The sequence below is a fragment of the Bos javanicus genome, chromosome 28 (assembly GCF_032452875.1).
Source record: "Bos javanicus breed banteng chromosome 28, ARS-OSU_banteng_1.0, whole genome shotgun sequence".
NCBI lineage: Eukaryota > Metazoa > Chordata > Mammalia > Artiodactyla > Bovidae > Bos > Bos javanicus.
In genome coordinates this window covers 4408058-4429548 of record NC_083895.1, presented here as the reverse complement: position 1 = coordinate 4429548, position 21491 = coordinate 4408058, and the positions used below count along the sequence as shown (strand labels likewise).

Sequence of the window (21491 nt, the reverse complement as noted above, 5' to 3'; positions counted from 1 at the left end):
CGTCCATCTTGGGTGACCCCACATGACATGGCTTAGTTTCATTGAGTTAGACAAGGCTGTGGTCCATGTGATCAGATTGGCTAGTTTTCTGTGAGTATGGTTTCAGTGTGTCTGCCCTCTGATGCCCTCTCACAACACCTACCGTCTTACTTGGGTTTCTCATACCTTGGACGTGGGGTATCTCTTCACGGCTGCTCCAGCAAAGCGCAGCCACTGCTCCTTACCTTGGACGAGGGGTAGCTCCTCGCGGCCACCCCTCCTGACCTTGAACGTGGAGTATCTCCTGTCAGCCCTCCTGTGCCTGTGCAGCCGCTGCTCCTTGGACATGGAGTTGCTCCTCTCTGCCACCTTCCCTGACCTTGGGCGTGTGGTAGCTCCTCTCGACCTCCGCCCTGACCTTGGGTGTGGGGTAGCTCCTGTTGGCTGCCACCCCTGACCTTGGGCATGTGGTAGGTCATATAGTTTGCTTGCTGCTGCTACTGCTGCTAAGTTGCTTCAGTTGTGTCTGACTCTGTGCGACCCCATAGATGGCAGCCCATGAGGCTCCCCCATCCCTGGGATTCTCCAGGCAAGAACACTGGAGTGGGTTGCCCTTTCCTTCTCCAATGCATGAAAGTGAAAAGTGAAAGTGAAGTCGCTCAGTCATGTCTGAGTCTTTGTGACCCCATGGACTGCAGCCTACCAGGCTCCTCCGTCCATGGGATTTTCCAGGCAAGAGTACTGGAGTGGGGTGCCATTAATATTTATTGTATGCCTGAGGCACGATAGGCCTTTGCTAGGTGCCATGAGTACCAAAGATACAAGCATCACTGTCAAGGAGAAGTGAAATCCTGCCCCTTAGGTGCTCCCCTGAGAGTATCACATATGGGTGGTCATAGATTGATTATACTCTTTGCAGTTGAAGATGGTGAAGCTCTATACAAGCAGCAAAAAAAAAAAAAAAAAAGACCAGGAGCTGACTGTGGCTCAGATCATGAACTGCTTATTGAAAAATTCAGACTTAAATTCAAGACAGTAGGGAAAACCTCTAGGCCATTCAGGTTTGACCTGATAAATCACATCCCTTATGATTATACAGTGGAAGTGACAAACAGATTCAAGGGATTAGACCTGATAGACGAGTGCCTGAAGAACTTTGGATGGAGGTTCATGACATTGTATTGGAGACAGTGATCAAGACCATTCCCAAGAAAAAGAAATGCAAAAAGGCAAAATGGCTGTCTGAGGAGGCCTTACAAATAGCCAAGAAAAGAAGAGGGGCTAAAGGCAAAGGAGAAAAGGAAAGATCTACCCATCTGAATGCAGAGTTCCAAAGAATAGCAATGAGAGATAAGAAAGCCTTCCTAGTGATCAATGCAAAGAAATAGAGGAAAACAATAGAGTGGAAAAGACTAGAGATCTCATCAAGAAAATTAGAGATAGCAAGGGAACATTTCATGCAAAGATGGGCTCTTGAGGGACAGAAACTGTATGGACCTAACAGAAGTGGAAGATATTAAGGAGAGGTGGGTAGAATACACACAAGAACTATACCAAAAAGGTCTTAATGACCCAGATAACCACGATGGTGTGATCACTCATTTAGAGCCAGACATCCTGGAATGCAAAGCCAAGGGGGCCTGAGGAAGTGTCACTGCGAACAAAGCTAGTGGAGGTGATGGAATTCCAGTTGAGCTATTTCAAATTGTAAAATATGATGCTGTGAAAGTGCTGCACTCAGTATGCCAGCAAATCTGGAAAGCTTAGCAGTTACCACAGGACTAGAAAAGACCAGTTTTCATTCCAGTCCCAAAGAAGGACAATGCTGAAGAATGTTCGAACAGTTGAACTATTGAACTCATTTCACATGTTAGCAAATTAATGCTCAAAGTTCTCCAAGCCAGGCTTCAACAGTATGTGGACCAAGAACTTCCAGATGTTCAACCTGGATTTAGAAAAGTCAGAGGAACCAGAGATCAAATTGCCAGTATCCATTGGTTCATAGAAAAAGCAAGAGAATTTCAGAAAAACATCTACTTCTGCTTTATTGACTATGCCAAAGCCTTTGACTGTGTGGATCACAACAAACTGGAAAATTCTTAAAACAGATGGGACTATCAGACCACCTTACCTGCCTCCTGAGAAATCTGTATGCAGGTCAAGAAGCAACAGTTAGAACAGACATGGGACAATGGACTTGTTCCAAACTGGAAAAGGAGTATGTCAGGGCTGTATATTGTCACCCTGCTTATTTAACTTACATGCAGAGTACATCATGCAAAATGCCAGGCTGGATGAAGCACAAGCTGGAATCAAGATTGCCTGAAGAAATATCAATAACCTCAGATATGCAGATGACACCCCTGTTATGGCAGAAAGAGAAGAGGAACTAAAGAACCTCTTGATAAAGGTGAAAGAGGAGAGTGAAAAAACTGGCTTAAAATTCAAGATTCAAAAAACTAAGATCATGGCATCTGGTCCCATCACTTCATGGCAAATAGATGAGGAAACAATGGAAGCAGTGACAGACTTTATTTTCTTTGGCTCCCGAATCGCCTCAGGTGGTGGCTGCAGCCATGAAATGAAAAAAAACACTTGCTCCTTGGAAGAAAAGCTATGACAAACCTAGACAGCATATTAAAAAGCTGAGACTTTACTTTGTTGACAAAAGTCTGTCTAGTACTTTTAAGTCAGCAAATCTGGAAATTTCAGCAGTGGCCATGGGACTGGAAAAAGTCAGTTTTCATTCCAGTCCCAAAGAAGGGCAATACTAAGAATGTTCAAACTACCCTGTAGTTGCACTCATTTCACATGCTAGCAAGGTTATGCTCAAAATCCTTCAAGCTAGGCTTCAGCAGTACATGAACTGAGAACTTCCAGATGTACAAGCTGGGTTTTGAAGAGGCAGAGGAACCAGAGATCAAATGACCAACATTCGCTGCATCATGGAGAAAGCAAGGGAGTTCCAGAAAAACATCTACTTCTGCTTCATTGACTACACTAAAGCCTTTGACTCTGTATTTCACAACAAACTGGGAAATTCTCAAAGAGATGGGAATACTAGACCACCTTACCTGTCTTCTGAGAAACCTGCATGTGAGTCAAAGAAGTAACAGAACAGTACATGGAACAGTTGACTGGTTCCACATTGGGAAAGGAGTAGGACAGGGTTGTATATTGTCACCCTACTTATTTAACTTATATGCAGAGTACTTTATGCGAAATGCCAGGCTGGATGAAGCACAAGCCTGGATGAAGCACAGGCTGGAATCAAGATTGCCAGGAGCAATATCAGCCACCTCAGATACGCAGATGATACCATTCTAATGGCAGAAAATGAGGAGAAACTAAAGAGCTTCTTGATGATGGTGAAAGAGGAAAGGGAAAGAGGAAAGGGTGAAATAGGAAAGCTGGCTTAAAACTCAACATTCAAAAAACTAAGATCTTGGCTTCCAGTCCCATCACTTCATGGCAACTGAAGGGGAAAAAGTGGAAAGAGTGCCAGATTTTATTTTGGGGGGCTCTGAAACCACTGTGGATGGTGACTGCAGCCATGAAATTAAAATACAGTTGCTTCTTCACAGCAAACTTTGAGAAATGTAGGAAAACTTTTAGAAACCTAGATAGCATATTGAAAAGCAGAGACATCACTTTGCCAACAAAGGACCAAATAGTCAAAGGAATGGTTTTTCCAGTAGTCATGTACAGATATGAGAGATGGACCATAAAGAAGGCTGAGTGCTGAAGAACTGATGCTTTCAAATTGTGGTACTGGAGAAGACTCTTGACTGCTCCGGAAATGCAAGTCAGAACCACAATGTGATATCACCTCACGCTTTGCAGAATGGCTATCATCAAAAAACACAAATAACAAATGTTGGTAAGGATATGGAGAAAAGGGAATCCATGTGCACTGTTGTTGGGAATGTAAATTGGTGCAGTCTCTGTTTAAAACACTATAGAAAATTTACAAAAAACTAAAAATAGAGCTACCATATGAACCAGCAATTCCACTCCTGGGTATATGTCTTTAAAAAAAACACAAATACAAATTTGAAAAGATACGTACATCCCTATATTTATAACAACATTATTCACAGTTATCAAGATATGGAAGCAACCTAAATGTGCATCAATAGAAGATGTACACACACACACACACACACACACACACATGTACAAACACATACACAATGGAACACTACTCAGCCATAAAAAGGAATGAAATTTTGCCACTTACAACAACATGGATAGAATTAGAAGGTACTTTGCAGAATGAAAAAAGATAGAAAGACAAACACTGTGTGATATCACTTTTACATGGAAACTATAAAATATTGCAAAGTAGTGGATTTAGTGAAAAAAAAAAAAAAGCAGACTCACAGTTATAGAGAACAAACTAGTAGTTAATTGTTGGGTGAAGGGAGAGAGAGGGATGATATGGGGAATGAGGAGTGGTTGGTACAAACTGTCATGTATAAAATAAACTACAAGGATGCATTTTATAATACAGAGAACATAGCCAATATTTTAAAATAACTATAAATGGAGTATAACTTTTAAAATTGTTTGTCACTATATTGTATACCTGGAACTTACATAATTTGTACATCAATTATATTTCAGTAAAGAAAGGTAGGGGACTTCCTTTTGTGGTCCAGTGATTAAGAATCCACCTGCCAATGCAGGGGACACAGGTTTGATCGCTGGTCCAGGGAAATCCCACCTGCTGAGGAGCAACTAAGGCCATGTGCCACAACTGCTGAAGCCTGTGTGCCTGGAGCCTGTGCTCCGCAACAAGAGAAGCCACTGAAACGTGAAATCTGTGCACTGCAACGAAGAGCAGCCCCTGCTTGCTGCAACTAGAGAAAGCCCAAGTGTAGCAATGAATACCCAGTGAGGCCAAAAATAAAACAGTAAATAAATAAAAATTTAAAAGTGAACTTCTGTTTAATAAAAATGAAGAGAAAGAAAAGAAAAGGTAGGGACTTCCTTGGAGATCCAGTGGTTAAAATTCTGGGCTTCTAGTGCAGGGGGCTTAAGTTCTATTCCTGGTCTGGGAACTAAGATCCCATGTGTGCTGGTGTAGTCAAAAATAAATTAATTAAATTTAAAGGAAAAGAAAAGGTAATCTCCCTTGTTGAGTTAGGTTTTGATTCTTCAGAATTTTTTTTGAAGAGAGTAGATGCTTTAGTTATCTACTGTTATGTGATCAGAATTGGTGTTTGAAACAAAACTTACTATCCTAAGATAAGCCTCCCTTTTGTGCCAGATGACAGTAAGGTGAGGGTGTGAATTGAGAGGCAAGCAGAGGTCAGTACTAAACGAAGGACTGTCTCAAGATGAGAGATGAATCAGTAGAAAGGCTGGCCTCAGTAGTACTGAGCCCATCACTGAAAATGTCCCCATGTGTGCCCTAAGCTTGGGACTGTGTATGCCTGCGTGGTACTTAATCTTCATGACTTCATCATGTCTTTTTATTTTTTTGAGGCTAATTACTTTACAATATTGTAGTGGTTTTGCCATACATTAACATGAATCTGCCACAGGTGTATATGTGTTCCCCATCCTGAACCCCCTCCCACCTCCCTCCCCTTCCCACCCCTCTGGATCATCCCAGTGCACCAGCCCCAAGCACCCTGTTTCATGCATCCAACCTGGACTGGCGATGTGTTTCACATATGATAATATGCATGTTTCAATGCCATTCTCCCAAATCATCCCACCCTCGCCTTCTCCCACAGAATCCAAAAGATTGTTCTATACATCTGTGTCTCTTTTGCTATCTTGCATATAGGGTTATCATTACCGCCTTTCTAAATTCCATATATATGCATTATTATACTGTATTGATGTTTTTCTTTCTGACTTACTTCACTCTGTTTAATAGGCTCCAGTTTCATCCACCTCATTAGAATTGATTCAAATGTATTCTTTTTAATGGCTGAGTAATAGTCCATTGTGTATATGTACCACAGCTTTGTTATCCATTCGTCTGCTGATGGGCATCTAGGTTGCTTCCATGTCTTACACAGGTTAGAATGTTTTGGTGTCATTCAGTATATTCAAGGTTGAAGCTTAAAGAATCAATACCACTGTCTCTTCCTAAATTCTACAGGATACCAACTTGTGGAATTTTGTTATATAAAAGTATGCTGTTTACATAGATACTACATATGTCAAATAAGTAATTTAGAATTATTTTAGTTTTGCTTTGGACTGCCCTCACTTGATAGAGTGAATGCATTTAGATGATCTAAGTGACCTCTATGGTATTGCTTATGATAATAAGTAAGTGTTTTTGTGCTTCCTGAGGCCTCATGTGAGAAGAAGGCCCATTGCCAACAATGTGCACTCCCCACGTCATGTGTTTATGCCGAGACCACCTCCCTGCCAGAAAGCAACTTGGAGGCCTGCTCACACCGCACGGAGGTTCATGCCTTTGCTGACTCTGAAGTTACGGCCCCTCCTCTCTGAGAAGAGAGATACCTTGAGGGGTATCACGGGTGGTGACAGAGAGCTGGACGCTCATCTGGTCCAAGTGTGTCACCCACAACATCCACACGTCATGTGGCCGTTGATCATTAGTGTGAGGCAGATCAGGGTTAGTGAAGACCAGTAAAGAATACAATAATAGTATGGAAAACAGTAACATGTCTGAGTTTGTCCCTATAAATGTCATTCCCACAATCTGAAGCATTGCCTCGGTGCAATGCTTAGGAGATGAGAGTTCCCTGTTCTTGTTGTGTGTTAGAAGCTGTCCCTCTGGTGGTGGTGGTAACTGTAGCAAACCTGATAATCCTCTTATTGTGTATCCACTAGTCTTCTGCATATTTTACCTATGCAAAACCCTTTCATCCTCATAGCAAAGTAGACACTGTTATTAACCCCATGTTACAGATGAAGAAACTGAGGCACAGAGGGGGTGCATACCTGGCCAAAGACTCACAGCTGGTAAGTAAGCTATAAACCCAGTCTCCAGAACCCATGCTCTTAGCCTCCAGGCCATCCTGCTCTGCTACTGTTGCTGATAAAACTAAAGATAATAGCAGTAATGGTGTTGAAAACTTACATGGGCCTTAACATGTACCAGGCTCCATTCTAAGTGCTCTACATGCATTAACTGACATTCCTTGTAACAACCCCAAGAAGCAGGTTCTATCACTGTGTATTACAGTTAAAAAGACTCAGGCACAGAAAAGCTGACTGTCTTTTTGAAAGTTACAGCTGTTACGTTTTACTTTTTTTGTGCTTTTACCTCTTAAATTTTTGTAGCCTGTGCACTCGATTTGTCCATGGAAGTGCATCACTTGTTTATGGAGAGTGACCAAAAATACTGAGAATTCCTCTCATTGGAACTCACTGGTCCCACTCACTCCTGGTTCTCCTTATAATATCTGACATTTCCTTCTAAATGTCTAAATCTTCTGTGTTCATAGCCTTCTCTTCCTCTGCTTCTTCATTACAGTTGGCATTGCTCAGGTGTTCAACCTTGGCTTGCTCTTCTTCGCACTAGACATGCTTTCTCAAGTGGTCTTATTCAGAGTTTTCCTGTATTGCTCTGATCTGCAGACTTATACACCCAGCTGCTTGCTGGCAGCCACACATGGATGTTCCACTGGCATCTTAAAACTCGGCGAGTTGAAAAGCAAATTAATTTTCTTTTCTCTGAAAAATACTCTTCTTCCTGTGTGCTTCATCCCGAAGCCTCCAAAGCTATGAACCCAGTCAGCATCCTTCTTTCCCCTCCCTCCTTCACACAATAATGCACATTAGAATCAGTGTTTTAATCTTTTTTGTGCCTTATACCTGGAGTCATTTTCAAAATGACTGGGATGAAAGCCTTGGCACATAGACTCTGAAAAGCCTCCTCAATTAACAAACTGAAGAATAACAATCATATGATCATTTTAATAGATGTAGGAAAAGCTTTTGACAGAATTCAACTTCTATTTACAATAAGAACTCTCCACAAAGTGCGTATAGAGGGAATGTACTTCAACATAACAAAATCTCTGTAGGATAAGCCCACAGCACAGATCATACTCACTGGTGAAAAGCAAGAAGCATTTTCTCTAAGGTCAGGGGCAAGACAAGGATGTCCATCTTGCCACTTTTATTCACCATACTTTTAGAAGTCCTAGCCACAGCAATCAGACAAGGAAAAGAAATAAAAGGAATCCAAATTGGAATGGGAGAAGTAAAACTGTCACTGTTTGCAGATGACATGATACTATATATAAAAATTTCTAAAGACACCGCCAAAAAACTACCAGAACTAATAAATGAATTTAGTAGAGTTAAAGAGTACAGAATTTCTTTCTGGCTTACTTCACTCTATGTAATAGTCTCCAGTTTCATCCACCTCATTAGAACTGATTCAAATTTATTCTTTTTAATGGTGATATGTGGCAAAACCAATACAATATTGTAAAGGTAAAAAATAAAATATAAAAAAAAGAAAGTTGAATCAGAAAAAAAAAATTTTTTAAAGAGTACAGAATTTAATGAGTAGTCCCGCACATATTAATATGAACCTTCAGGTTGCACACTTTGAATGATGCGAACATTGTTCACATATCCAGTCACATAAGTTAGTTCTTGTGTCTGGCATACGTTGTCACTCGTGTGCGTTCTCTACAAGTGATTGTGCTTCTGTGTGCTTTACAGTGTTGTAACGAGTACAGTAGTAGAGTATCTTTATTTCAAGCTCAGGATGTCTGAACACAAGTGTAAAACAGCAGTAAATAGCCGATTGTGTTAGTTGGGTACCTGGACCATCTTTGTTGGACTTACGACCAAATTGGACTTATGAACGTGCTCTCAGAACAGAGCTTGTTTGTATATAGGGGACTTACTGTACACAGAGATCTGCAGCATTTCCATACACTGATAATGATTATGTGAAAGAAAAATTAAGAAAATGATCCATTTACAATTGTATCAAGAAAATATACCTGGGAATAAATTTAACCAAGGAGGGGAAAGACCTGAAAACTCTAAGATGTTGATGAAAGAAGTTGAGGACAAGACAAATAAATGGAAAGACATACCATGCCTATGGATTGGAAGAATTAATGTTGCTAAAATGTCCATACTTCCCAAGGTAATCTACATAGTCACTAACAAAATACCAGTGGAATTTTTCATAAAACTGGAATAAATTCTAAAATTTTTATGGAACCTCAAACGACCCCAAAAGCCAAAGCAATCTTGAGAAAGGACAAAGCTGAAGATAATCACATTCCCTGACTTCAGACTACACTACAAAGATACAGTAATCAAAACATGATTGGTACTGGCAGGAAAACAGACTCATGTATCACTGGAACAAAATAGAAAGTCCAGAAATAAGTTCACACTTACATGGTCAATTAATATATGTCAGAGAAATCAATACTATGTGGTGGGGGAAAGACAACCACTTCAATAAATGCTTTTGGGGAAACTGGGCAGCCACATGCAAAACAATGATACTGGACTATTTTCTTACAACATACTCACAGGTAAAATGGTTAAAGAGCCAAATGTAAGACCTGAAACCACAAAATACCTACAGGAAAATATAGGCAGTATATTCTTTTTCGTTTTAGGTCCTAGGGACATTTTTTAGATATGTTTCCTCAGGCAAGGGTAAGAAAAGCAGAAATAAATGGGACTATGTCAAACAAAAAAGCATTTGTACAACCAAAGAAACCATCAAAATGAAAAGGCAGCCTGCTGTATGGGAGAAGATATTTTGTATGGGAGAAGATAATATACTGGATAAAGGCTTAATATTCAAATTATATCAAGAAATCTTATAACCTAATATTAAAAAGAACAAACAATCCAATTAAAAACTACAGAGGACCTGAACAGTCATTTCTCCAAAGGACAAAAAGATAGCCAACAAACACACGATAAAGGTTTTCAACATCACTAATCATCAGGAAAGCACAAATCAAAACCAATGTGCCATCACCTAACTTCTCTTAGAATGACCATTATCAAAAAGACAAGAAATAACTATTGGTGAGAAGAATGTGGAGAAAAGGGAACCCTCATTCACTGTTGCTGGGTATGTAAACTCAAGCAGCTACTGTAGAGAACAGTATGCTGCTGCTGCTAAGTCGCTTTAGTCGTGTCCGACTCTCTGTGACCCCATAGACAGCAGCCCACCAGGCTCCCCTGTCCCTGGGATTCTCCAGGCAAGAACACCGATGATTCCTCAAAAAATTGAAAATAGAAATATCATCAGTCCAGTTCAGGTGCTGAGTCGTGTCTGACTCTTTGTGACCCCATGGACTGCAGCATGCTAGGCCTCCCTGTCCATCACCAACTCCTGGAGTTTATTCAAACTCATGTCCATTGAGTCGGTGATGCCATCCAACCATCTCATCCTCTGTCCTCCCCTTCTCCTCTCACTTTCAATCTTTCCCAGGATCAGGGTCTTTTCAAATGAGTCAATTCTTTGCATCAGGTGGCCTAAGTATTGGAGTTTCAGCTTCAGCATCAGTACTTCCAATGAATATTCAGGACTGATTTCCTTTAGAATTGAATGGTTGGATCTCCTTGCAGTCCAAGGGACTCTCAAGAGTCTTCTCCAACACCACAGTTCAGAAGCATCAATTCTTCGGTCCTCAGCTTTCTTTATAGTCCGACTCTCACATCCATACACGACTACTGGAAAAACCGTAGCTTTGACTAGGTGGGCCTTTGTTGGCAAAGTAACGTCTCTGCTTTTTAATATGCTGTCTAGGTTGGTCATAACTTTTCTTTTAAGGAGCAAGCATCTTTTAACTTCATGGCTGTAGTCACCATCTGCAGTGATTTTGGAGCCCCAAAAAATAAAGTCTGTCACTGTTTCCACTGTTTTCCCATGTATTTGCCATGAAGTGATGAGACCAGATGCCATGATCCTAGTTTTCTGAATGTTGAGTTTTAAAGCCAACTTTTTCACTCTCTTCTTTTACTTTTATCAGGAGGTTCTTTAGTTCTTCTTCACTTTCTGGCATAAGGGTGGTGTCATCTGCATATCTGAGGTTATTAATGTTTTTTCAGGCAATCTTGATTCCAACTTGTGCTTCCTCCAGCCCAGGATTTCTCATGATATACTCTGCATATAAGTTAAAGAAGCAGGGTGACAACATACAGCCTTGACGTACTCCTTTCCCTATTTGGAACCAGTTCTGAATTCCAGTTCTGGGTATTTATACCACTAAAAATGCTAACTGAAAATGATGTATACACCCCTGTGTTTGTTGAAGCCTAATTTATAAATAGCCAAGATTTGGAAGCAACCTAAGTATCCACCAATAGATGAATGGATTAAGAGGACATGTTTTACATATACATATGTGTGTATATCTGTTTATATATATACACACACACACACACACACACATTTCACCTACCACACAGTGGAATGTTATTCAGCTGTGGAAAAAGGAAAGATTCCTACTTGCAGCAGCACAAATGGACCTGGAGGGTATTATGCTAAGTGGAATATGTCAGGCGAGAAAGACAGTGTCGTATGCCTGTCAGTTATGTGTGGAATCCAAAAAGCAAAACAAATAATCAAACAAAACAGAAAAGATACATTGATACAGAGAATAAGCTTATGGTTTCTGGGGTAGGGGTGCAGGGATGGTTGAAAAAGGCAATGTGGATAAGAGGTATAATCTTGCATTTAATATAAAATAAGTAATGGGGTTTAATGTTGAGGTTTAAGCCAACTTTTTCACTTTCATCTTTCACTTTCATCAAGAGGCTTTTTAGTTCCCTTTCGCTTTCTGCCATAAGGGTGGTGCCATCTGCATATCTGAGGTTATCTTGATTCCAGCTTGTGCTTCTTCCAGCCCAGCATTTCTCTTGATGTACTCTGCATATAAGTTAAATAAGCAGGGTGACAATATACAGCCTTGACGTACTCCTTTTCCTATTTGGAACCAGTCTGTTGTTCATGGGAAATAGATGGGGAAACAGTGTCAGACTTTATTTTTGGGGCTCCAAAATTACTGCAGATGGTGACTACAGCCATGAAATTAAAACACGCTTACTCCTTGGAAGGAAAGTTATGACCAACCTAGATAGCATATTCAAAAGCAGAGACATTACTTTGCCAACAGAGTCCATCTAGTCAAGGCTATGGTTTTTCCAGTGGTTATGTATGGCTGTGAGAGTTGGACTGTGAAGAAAGCTGAGCGCTAAAGAACTGATGCTTTTGAACTGTGGTGCTGGAGACTTGTGGGTCCCTTGGACTGCAAGGAGGTCCAACCAGTCCATCCTAAAGGAGATCAGTCCTGGGTGTTCATTGGAAGGACTGATGCTAAAGCTGAAACTCCCGTACTTTGGCCACCTTATGTGAAGAGTTGACTTATTGGAAAAGACCCTGATGCTTGGAGGGATTGTGGGCAGGAGGAGAAGGGGAAGACAGAGGATGAGATGGCTGGATGGTATCACCAACTCGATGGACATGAGTTTGAGTAGACTCTGGGAGTTGGTGATGGACAGGGAGGCCTGGCGTGCTGTGATTCATGGGGTCGCAAAGAGTAGGACACGACTGAGCAACTGAACTGAACTGAATGGGGTTTAATATACAGCATGAGGAATATACTCAGTAATATTGTAATAGCTTTGTATGGTCACAGATAATTACTATACTCACTATGGTATTCATTCCATAATGTATTTAAATCACAGTTGAATCAGTGTTGTATATCTGAAACTAACATAATGTGTACATCAACTATAATATTTTTAGTTTCTTTTTATAATCCCCTAAAGTGAAGCCTTGATGCTAGGCTTCTTTTGACAGCATCGGATGCTGACATTTGTCAGTTGCCATGGTTAACAGGATTTCCTAAAACGATTTGTAATTGTTTCAGTGCACTGTTCGCAGTGTGACATTCTGAACACTGTTTTCTCTTTAATTTCAGCCTGTGAAGTTGAAGCGGGGAAAGTTTACCAAGTGTCCTCAAAAGAGCACATCCAGCCTTTCAAAGAAAACATGGAACAATTTATTATTCAAGGTAAATTCTGAAAAGATGCTGCACTTCCTCCCTACTCAGCAGAAAGGTAGAAGGCATTTTGAAAAATAGGCATTGGTTTAAAAGGAATTATTTTAACATCACAGAAAAATAAATGTTGTATCATAAATCATACAGTTGTGACAGAAGAGCAATTAGCTAAACATGCTGTTTTGTAGATAATATTCATTATTACTGTTTTTTAATGACAGTAAATACAGTAGTTATTAGTTAAAATGGCATATACTTATAAAGGCATTACAATTTTTATGCTTTTTGTAATAGAAAGTTAGATATTCTTTAAAGATTTATCTACACATACAACTTCAGTTCAACTTGGTATTTGCTTTATCAAAACATTGTGCTACAAAACAAAGTACATTGACAATTTTATGATCTTTAAAACATTATATTCTATTTTTATAGGATGTATAAATACTCCTGGATATTTAACACATTTTCCCCAAGGTCCATAAAAGCTTTATAAATATTATATTCTTGATTCTTCTTATATTCCTATGAAATAAGCAGCAGTGGAAAATTTCAAGCAATATTAAAGGAACAAAAAAATTTTGATAGGAGAAATCTATTAATCTATTGCTGTTTGAATTCCTTGAAACATGATTATATCAAAGGACTCACTACTCCACACATTGCTGCTTTGGAATGTTGCATATCTTCTGAAGATCAGATCTGTATGAAGCTGTGCTCTGGGGAGGCTCTCCTAGTTCAGGAATTCTCCAGAGACTGATGTGGCCTGAGACTGAAGCCAAGCAGTGCTCTGGAGACTGGCTTCATCTTCTGTCGTTTTACAGGTTGTTCAGGCGTCTGTAATGATGATAACCCAGTGAATGAGTTATACTGGAATTTGATTAAACATTATTTATCTCATGTTTCCATACAAATAGTAAATTCTTTTCTTCTAATTCTGTGAAAAATGCTATAGCTTCATAGGGATTGTATTGAATCTGTAGATGACTTTGGGGTGGTATGGTCATTTTGACAACATTGATTCTTCCAATCTAGGAGCATGGTATATCTCTCCATCTGTTAGTGTCATCTTTGATTTCATTCATCAGTATCTTACAGTTTTTGAAGTATAAGTCTTTTATATCTTTGGGTATGTTTGTTTCTAGATATTTTATTCTTTTTGATGTGATGGTAAATGAGATTGTTTCCTTAATTTGTCTTTCTGATCTTTCACTATTAGTGTATAGGAATGCAAGAGATTTCTGTGTTTTAATTTTGTAGCCTGCAACTTTACCAAATTCATTGATGAGCTCTGGTTTTCTGGCAACATCATTAGCATTTTCTAAGTATAGTATCATGTCATCTGCAAACAGTGACATTTTACTTCTTTTCCTTTTTCATTTTTATTATGAAATTTAAAAATATTACTATATGTCTTTTTAGATATATTATATTACATATAACATTTTATATATAATAGAAACACAGCATATTTATGTACATATGTATGTACACATACATATTTCACATTTTATATTCCTTTCATTTATAAAACAAGATAAATATATTCTCATTATTTGCCATAATTATGTTCTACGAGATTGCCACAAACACTGAATTATTGAATACTGGACCACTGTTCCTAGCAGTAAAGACAGTTCTTCAAGCCTCTGGTCACATTTTGGTCTCATTTCATCAACCAACCAAAGTACAGTCTTGCTTTATGTGTGTTCATGTTTGAATACACCTTCTTTACTATACTGCTAATTCATTAATATCAAACTCAAAGCCAAGTCTGACAGCCCCTGAGTGAAGCTTACCCAACACATGTATTTTCTCCATAAGGCACACCATAGCCTCCTCAGGTTTAGGGCACTAGATAGCTCTGCACCTACATGCTTGTGGACTGTTTAAAAAGAGAGATTACCAGGAAAGAAGGAGGTAGAAAGATGCCAAACTGCATCCCAGTAGACTGAGAAAAGGACACTTGTACAGGATGAGACTTGGAATAAAGCAGAGCCACACTGTATTCAGCCTTAACCAGGAGCATGTGCCTGGTGACTCAGACTTTTCAATGTTCTGCATACATCTGTGAGCAACTACAAAAGCACTGCGGCTGTTTATTTTGGAATTAAAATCAATTTTAATGAATTGGCAACTTCACAAATACAGAATCCATGAATAATGAGGATCACCTTTGGAAGGTTATGTATGTATAACATAAATAAGGGCAAGTGTGTATACATGTGAAATACTGGGCTCGATGAATCACAAGCTGGAGTCAAATTGCTGGGAGAAATATCAACAGCCTCGGATATGCAGTACGATACCACTCAAATGGCAGAAAGTGAAGAGGAACTAAAGAGCCTCTTGATGAAGGTGAAAGAGGAGAGTGAAAAAGCTGGCTTGAAACTCAACATTCAGAAAACCAGGATCATGACATCTGGTTGAATCACTTCATGGCAGATAGAAGAGGAAAAAATGGAAGCAGTGACAGATTTTATTTTCATGGGCTCCAAGATATGATACTATACATAGAAATCCTAATGATGCTTCCAGAAAACCAAAGCTCATCAATGAATTTGGTAAAGTTGCAAGTTACAAAATTAATACACAGAAATCTCTTGCATTCCTATATACTAATAATGAAAGATCACTGCTGACAGTGACTGCAGCCATGAAATGTAAAAGATGCTTGCTTCTTGGAAGGAAAGATATGACAAACCTAGACAGCATATTAAAAAAGAAAGACATCACTTGCCGACAAAGGTCCGTATAGTCCAAGCTATGGATTTTCCAGTAGTCATGTACCAATGTGATATTTGGACCATTAAGAAGGCTGAGTGTCAAAGAATTGATGCTTTTGAGTTGCGGTGCTGGAGAAGACTTTTGAGAGTCCCTTGGACTGCAAAGAGATCAAACCAGTCAATCCTAAAGGAAATCAGTCCTGACTATTCATTGGAAGGACTGTTGCTGCAACTGAAGCTCCAATGCTTTGGCCACCTGATGTGAAGAGCCAACTCATTGGAGAAGACCCTGATACTGGGAGAGATTGAGGGCATGAGGAGAAGGGGGTGGGAGAGGATAAATTAGTTAGCTAGCATCACCAACTCAATGGACACGAAAGTGAGCAAACTCCAGGAGATAGTAAAAGACAGAAGAGCCTGGCATGCTGCAGTCCACAGAGTCGTAAAGAGATGGACATGACTCATTGGAAAAGACACTGATGCTGGGAAAGATTGAAGGCGAGAGGGGAAGGGGAGGACAGAGGATGAGATGGTTGGATGGCATCACCAACTCGATGGACGTGAGTTTGAGGAAACTTCGGGAGTTGGTGATGGACAGGGAGGCCTGGCTTGCTGCAGTCCATGGGGTCACAAAGAGTCACAACTGAGGGACTGAAAACTGAACTGAACCAATCTGATCCACTACAGCTTTTTGAATCCTGGCAAAACCATTACATCTACGAAGTATGCTCAGCAGAACAATGAGATACTCCTAAAACTGCAGGGCTTACAGCTGGCATTGGTCCACAGAAAAGGGTCTAATTCTTCTCCATGACAATTCCTGACCACATGTTGTACAACCAGTGCTTCAAAATTTGAATAAATTGAACTGTGAAGTTTTGTCTCACCTTCCATATTCACCTGACATCTCACCAATGGACTTTCATTTCTTCAAGCATCTTGACAACTTTTTGCAGGGAAACTGTGTCCACAACCAGCAGGATTCAGAAAATGCTTTCCAAGAGTTCATCAAATCCGAAAGCACAGATTTTTATACTTCAGGAATAAACAAACTTATTTCTCATTGGCAAAAATGTGTTGATTGTAATGGTTCCTACTTTGATATATTTGAGCCTAGTTATAATAATTTAAAATTCATGGTCCGAAACTGCAATTATCCACTCCAGTATTCTTGCCTAGAGAATCCCGTGGACAGAGGAGCCTGGTGGGCTGCTGTCCATAGGGTCTCACAGAGTCAGACACAACTGAAGCGACTTAGCATGCATGAATGCATTGGAGAAGGGAATGACAACCCACTCAAGTATTCTTGCCTGGAGAATCCCAGGGACAGAGGAGCCTGGTGGGCTGCCATCTATGGGGGTCGCACAAAGTCAGACACAACTGAAGTGACTTAGTAGCAGCAGCAGCAACCTAATAAAACACACAGTTGGTCTAAGATTTTGGTCACTGCATGTAATTAAGTTGAGTGCTCCCTAAATGAATGGCAGAGTTATCTCAAAAATACCTTAATTTTTACTACCTTAGTAACATTTTATTTTAGTTTGATTGGTTGCATCCTCACAAACTGAAGAAACACATCCAGCATTTGTCACTAAGTCAACATCTTGTATGTGCATGCTAAGTCACTGCACTCATGGTAGACTCTTTGTGACCCTACGGACTGTAGCCCACCAGGCTCCTCTCTCCGTGGAATTCTTTGGGCAAAAACACTGGACTGAGTTGCCATGCCCTCCTCTAGGGACCGAACCCTCGTCTCTCACATGCCCTGCATTGGCAAGCAGGTTCTTTACCACTCATATCACCTGCGAAGCCCAAGTTAACATCATCAGTGTGCCTAAAAGATTGTGATAACAAAATGTTGGTGGTGTTTTTCTGCAAGCAGTGTGTTGAGAAATGGTAGCTCAGTGTCTCCAGAAATCTGAAATGCACCCCAAGTTTCCAGAAAATTTTTTATTTCTTTTTTTTTTTTTTTTTTGGCTGCATTGGGTCTTAGTTGTGGCCTGTGGGATCTTAGTTCCCTGACCAAGGATTGAACCCACGTCCCTTCACTGCAGGGTGGATTCTTAACCACTGGACCAACAGGGAAGCCCCAAGTTTTTTATTTCTAAGATTGCCCTGCAAAAGAGAATCGTCTCTCACAGGACTTTATCAAAGCTGATTACAGCAGAGAAAACAACTCCTTTTAGCTTCAAAATCATGTTTTAAAAAATGGAAAACAGAGTAATTTAAAGTATTCCCTGCTATCCCAATTTGGTTTTATGGTTGTAATATGGCTATTAGGTTTGGACAGAGAGCCTATTTTTGTTTTCTTCCTTTAGTAAGACTCATTCTTCTGTCACATTGAACTATAGTGTTTATTCAGTAAAACTTGTTCATACAATGAAGCCAAAGCTGTTTTAGATACATCACAAGGAATCACTGTGAATAACTGAAACTCACTTCATTCCACTCACAACTAGTTAGGGGCTTATATTATGTAAAAAGCTGTTAAGTGTCTGTTTTCTTTATCTGCATATAATGTTGAAGCATGATACAATAGCAGTTGGTGTATTCAGTTAAACATTATTATGTACTGTATCACTTTAGGATTTCAAGAGCTTGAAATCCAACATTTTCAAAGAATATTTATGTAGCCCCTACTAATTATTGGGGGCACTATGCTAAATATTTTGTATATGTTAACAGATTAATCTATTTGCCTAAGATTCTCTATGTGTGTTAGTCACTCAGTCGTGTCCGACTCTTTGCAACCCCTTGGACTGTAGCCTGCCGGGCTTCTCCATCCGTGGGATTTTCCAGGCAAGAATACTAGAGTGGATTGCCATCTCCTTCTCCAGGGGATCTTCCCGACCCAGGGATTGAACCTGGGGCTTCCCTGGGGGCTTAGCAGGTGAAGAATCCACCTGCAGTGTGGGAGATCTGGGTTCAAATCCTGGGTTGGGAAGATCCCTTAGAGAAGGGAACGGCTACTCACTCCAGTATTCTGACTGGAGAATCCCATGAACTATATAGTCCATGGGATCACAGTCAGACACAACTGAGAGACTTTTTCGCTTTCTTTCTCCTGCATTGCAAGGAGGCTCTTTACCATCTGAGCCACCAGGGAAGACTAAGATTACAAAGCTAATTTCAGAGGCAGAATCAGAATAGAATACACATCACTGGAATCTCATTCTAGGGTGTGTTAAATTTCATAAATCATTTACTCGGTGCATCTAGAATAGTCCAAAAAATTTCTTCCTTTCTCAGTCTTAAATTCTATATTTTACCAAAAAAAAAAAAAAATGACGCAAGGGCAGTTGGAAGAACATCCTTCCTGAAAGTGTTATGCGTTGTGTTGCTTTGTTGTTTTCTCTTAAACTTTTCTGTGGTTCTAGAATTACTTCTGAAAACAAACCATTTCATACAGCAGCCCAAAGCAGATTTTGTAAGTAAATAGGTTAACATTGGAGATTTTTCAAAGTGAAGTCATGGAACATCTATCCTGTTTCTTAATATGGCTAATGATTGACCTGTAGTTTTATGGAAGCAGTCTAAAAAACCAGAAAGGAAAGGGGAAACATACCTCTGCTACCATCTCCCAGGATTGCTGTTAAATTCAGACAGTCCTGCAGAGGGCCAACATAACATTCCACAGTGGCTTTGCAGACGTCCAGACCTTCAAACAAACAGTCTTGAGATTGTGAAACAGCGGCCCAAGCTGGCAACTGTTTAAGTCGTGATGCAGTCACTGACATTTCCCAAGTGGCCACAGGTTTGATTTCACACCCAGTTCCAATATTTATAATCATTTTGCCCTGCTCCTTTCTGTCTTTTAATTTTTCCAAATGGCTGCAAGGGTGCCCCCAAAGGAAATGATTATGAAAAGACAACTTCTTTCACTAGCTCCAGGATGGTTTTTTCTTTGATTTTTTTCATTTTTTTGTCCAGTAGCTCAGTGATTTTCAAACTGTGTGTCACAGATAATTAATGAAGAATGAAATGAATTTAGTGGGTCACAACTACATTTTGAGATCTAGGGGAATAGACTAAAAATATTATTAAAAGCATTGTAAGAAGTGGAAGTATATTTTAAACTTCTGTACCAAATATGTGTGTATGTATATAAAGTAATACATAAATTCCTAGAATGCTTACTGGCCAGTGAAAGTCATTGCCATACATACTTTATGTGATGGGAGTTTCTGTGTTATTTTAAACAATTTTAAAATAGTGATGTCATTCCTTTCCCAAATTTGATCTTTGGGTTTGTGTCCAGCTACCATTCTTTATTTCTAGACAAATCTAGTAGCAAATCAGTGGGTGCACTGTCACGTCATCACTTGAAGTTAGGAGAAAGTATTAGTATTTTATCCTATGTCTGCATAGAAGTCAGCTCTGGATCTACTCAATTGTGATCTGATGTGGAGAGCACTGGTAAAGATCATTACATATCTTTTCTATTTAGGTTTTTACTTGGTTTTCAGACCTTTGCTTGAGAGAATTGTTTTCAACTAATTATTGGAATTTAAATCCTTGACAGACAAATTTGATGTGAATATCAAGTTACCTGGTATTTTATTTTCTCACGTTAATGTGACTAATTTAAAGAAATTACTTAGAAACTAGTATTAACTTAATGAAAATTAAATATAACCTATTAAATCATATCTATTCATAGATTTCAAATAAAATTCTATAATTATGTTCCAATAAAAATTTTTAAAAATAAAATTTTGGTGGAGTACATTAGCATTAATGTATTAAGATATATTTCATATTATTTGATATGTTTTGTTTGAGATGGTTATAACCATTTATCATATCTCATCTATTTCTTTTCTTGCATTTTCAGCTAAAATTGACCAAGAAGCAGAGGAGAACTCACTGACAGAGACTCATAAGTGGTGAGAAATTACTTTCCTTTAATATTTATTCTCAGAGTAGGCTTATAAAACATTTAATGTGCTTCATCTCAAGGAGTCAATCATTAGCTTGGTTTTTATTTTCAAGCATAAAAGAAACTAACAGTGTACTTTAATTATACATTGGATTTCTGACTTTTATTTTTATAATTCTGGATGATATAGAAACCTGTTATATCAAATTATTTTGACTAGATAGCTTATTAGCACCTTCTCTTTAGAATAGGTTTTAGGGCTGTGGAAATACACCAGAAAGGAAGACAGCAGGAAACTAGTTCAAGAAAAAGTGTGAAGGGTTTGGTTATAGGACATGAGTTTCCATGTGCAAAAGCAGAGTTCAGGTGGGCCCCTGAGTTCCCCTTGCAGGACCCTTACTTTCACAGTAGAGGTTTGCCATCATCAGTTCAGTTCAGTCTCTCAGTCGTGTCTGACTCTTTGCAACCCCATGGACTGCAGCATGCCAGGCTTCCCTGTCCATCACCAACTCCCAGAGTTTACTCAAACTCATGTTCATCCAACCGTCTCATCCTCTGTCCTTCCCTTCTCGTCCCGCCTTCAACCTTTCCCAGCATCAGGGTCTTTTCCAAAGAGTCAGTTCTTAGCATCAGGTGGCCAAAGTATTGGAGTTTCAGCTTCAGCATCAGTCCTTCCAATGAATATTCAAAACTGATTTCCTTTAGTATGGACAAGTTGGATCTCCTTGCAGTCCAAGGGACTCTCAAGAGTCTTCTCCAACACCACAGTTCAAAAGCATCAATTCTTCGGCGCTCAGCTTTCTTTATAGTCCAACTCTCACATCCATACGTGACCACTGGAAAAACCATAGCTTTGACTAGGTGGGCCTTTGTTGGCAAAGTAATGTCTCTGCTTTTTAATATACT

General features: G+C 39.5%; 1 protein-coding gene across 2 annotated transcripts in view; it reads left to right on the top strand.

The window, feature by feature from the left end:
• The window catches only part of FMN2 (formin 2), a 349990-nt gene that overhangs the window by 266914 nt on the left and 61585 nt on the right, over nt 1–21491 (top strand). For both annotated transcript variants that reach the window (XM_061404794.1, XM_061404795.1), the window contains 2 exons: nt 12900–12992; nt 20541–20592. In XM_061404794.1, coding sequence (XP_061260778.1) covers nt 12900–12992; nt 20541–20592 — 145 coding nt within the window. The remainder of the gene's footprint in view (nt 1–12899; nt 12993–20540; nt 20593–21491) is intronic.